The sequence below is a fragment of the Centruroides sculpturatus genome, unplaced genomic scaffold (genome assembly GCF_000671375.1).
Source record: "Centruroides sculpturatus isolate CEXI.00-Female unplaced genomic scaffold, Cexi_2.0 scaffold1218, whole genome shotgun sequence".
Taxonomy (NCBI): domain Eukaryota; kingdom Metazoa; phylum Arthropoda; class Arachnida; order Scorpiones; family Buthidae; genus Centruroides; species Centruroides sculpturatus.
In genome coordinates, this window is record NW_019385458.1 from 78,077 (window position 1) to 79,969 (window position 1,893).

Below are 1,893 nucleotides of genomic sequence, written 5' to 3' on the forward strand. Positions count from 1 at the left end.
CACAAAACGATGTTGCCAGTAAACGGCACCAACATCGGACATGAAAAATTCTTTAAAGTTATCCCTTACAGCTTTTGCCTCTGAGCTGTAAAAGTTGGAGTAGGTGGTGGCCACTTGTGGAAGATGTATATCTGTCCCGGGCTGTACAGGAATCTCACTCCTCCATGCACCAGGCACAGTGATACCGGTTTCCACATCTTCTCTGTCCACATAATCGACTGGCCATGATGCTGTGTTTTCATGGCTCCTTAAAAAGTTGTGAAGCGCACAACCAGCAAGTACTAATGTGCGCACTTTGTCTGGCTGCAACAGTATGGGATTCAGGAACACCCGTAGTCTGTTTGAAAAAATTCCAAAAGCTGTCTCCACTACTTGGCGGCCATGTGAAATTCTAAAAACAATTAAAAGATATGTTTAATCTAACTATTGCTCTATCAATTTTTCAAGATCACATGTTTTTTTTTTATTATACCATCTACCCTTTTCCTACTGGTAAAATGCTGCAAGATGCAGTTGCATTAGCCACTGAATGCTTACCTGTAATTGCATATCCGTTCTTCCAGAGTCAAATCACTTCCACCATAAGGTTTCAGGATATACGGTTTCAAGCCAAAAGCATCATCGGCTAAGAAGACATATGGTGTGACTATGTCTTGACCTGGAAGCGGATGAGCTGGAGGTATGTCAAGAGCATTTACATCTATAAGCTCCTTTAAGTTGCATTTGTTCCACACACCTCCATCGCTGATCCTACCTTGTGTGCCAACATCAACATATCTAGAAAATCAAAATAAAGAAAATGCTTTTAGCCCTTGGTATAATTAAATTAATTAAAAATCTACTAATTATTATCACTTGTTTTCTATTTTGATATACACATTATTGTTAACAAGGCATTGGAAGTACAGAATAGACTTGTTTCTTCCCTTCTGCACATCAACTTACCGAAATGTGTAATTTGCATCCACAACTGCTAAAAGAACAATTGATTCAGTCCCTTTGTAATTATGGTAATGAGAACCACTGTTGATGGGCTTCCTCATCACAATATGCTTTCCATCAATGGCTCCCAAACAATGGGGCACATTCCACCGATCTTGGAAGTGCTTGGCAATAGCCATCCAATGTTCCTTCGATGTTGGCACTTGAAATGTATATTTTAAGGTCTCGTACAAAGCGGCACATGTTTCCGTGACTATGTAAGATATCGTTCTTTCGCCAATTCTGAATTCCCAAGATAAGTCTCTAAATGTATTTCCAGTGGCTAGAAACCGGAGCGTGACAGTCAGTCTCTCAGCGGGAGATATTGGCTTCCCAAACTTTGTATTTTGCTTCTGAATTCTGGGGGAAATTTCATTCAAAAGATGTTTAAACTGGCTTTCTGTTAGCCGCAGCCACCTCCTGGAAATAAACATGCAATTTGTTAATTATATTTGTTAAAGGGCATCAAACTCCCTACGTTATGTTAATTGCCATGTTAGCCAACGTACCTGTATGAAGTAGGATCCTCGCCTCTCAACTCTAGATTTAAGTTCAAGAAGGCCCCTTTATCTGTTCGTCTTTTTATCCAAGTTTTGGTAGGCCCCCTCTTTCTACGCCGTTTGTTTTCGTTTTGTTTTTCCAGCTCCGCTACTATTATGGCACACACTGCATAAGTTGTTTTATCTTCAGAATCGCCCATTCTTATCGTCGAATAATTACACGATACAATTAATGATCTTCCAGCACGCCTAACTCAAAGGGAAAACACGATAACACGTCTTCACATAGATCGCTAAGTTGCCACCTTTTCGAAATTGCTGACCCGGACATTTTCAAATTAGGATGTTATACCGAGGCATTGTAAGTGGGATAAGTTTGGGGGGTTTTTGTTTTGTTTTGTTTTTTTTTAAC

General features: G+C 39.9%; 1 protein-coding gene across 1 annotated transcript; it reads right to left on the reverse strand.

Annotated features, from left to right (window-relative positions):
- Positions 1-533: 533 nt before the first annotated feature.
- LOC111639193 (protein ANTAGONIST OF LIKE HETEROCHROMATIN PROTEIN 1-like) lies at positions 534-1,681 on the reverse strand. Its single transcript, XM_023384993.1, has 3 exons — positions 1,491-1,681; positions 946-1,401; positions 534-777 (listed from the first exon to the last, which is right to left on the reverse strand). The coding sequence occupies exons 1-3, from the start codon at positions 1,679-1,681 to the stop codon at positions 534-536; spliced, it is 891 nt and encodes a 296-aa protein (XP_023240761.1).
- Positions 1,682-1,893: the final 212 nt, after the last annotated feature.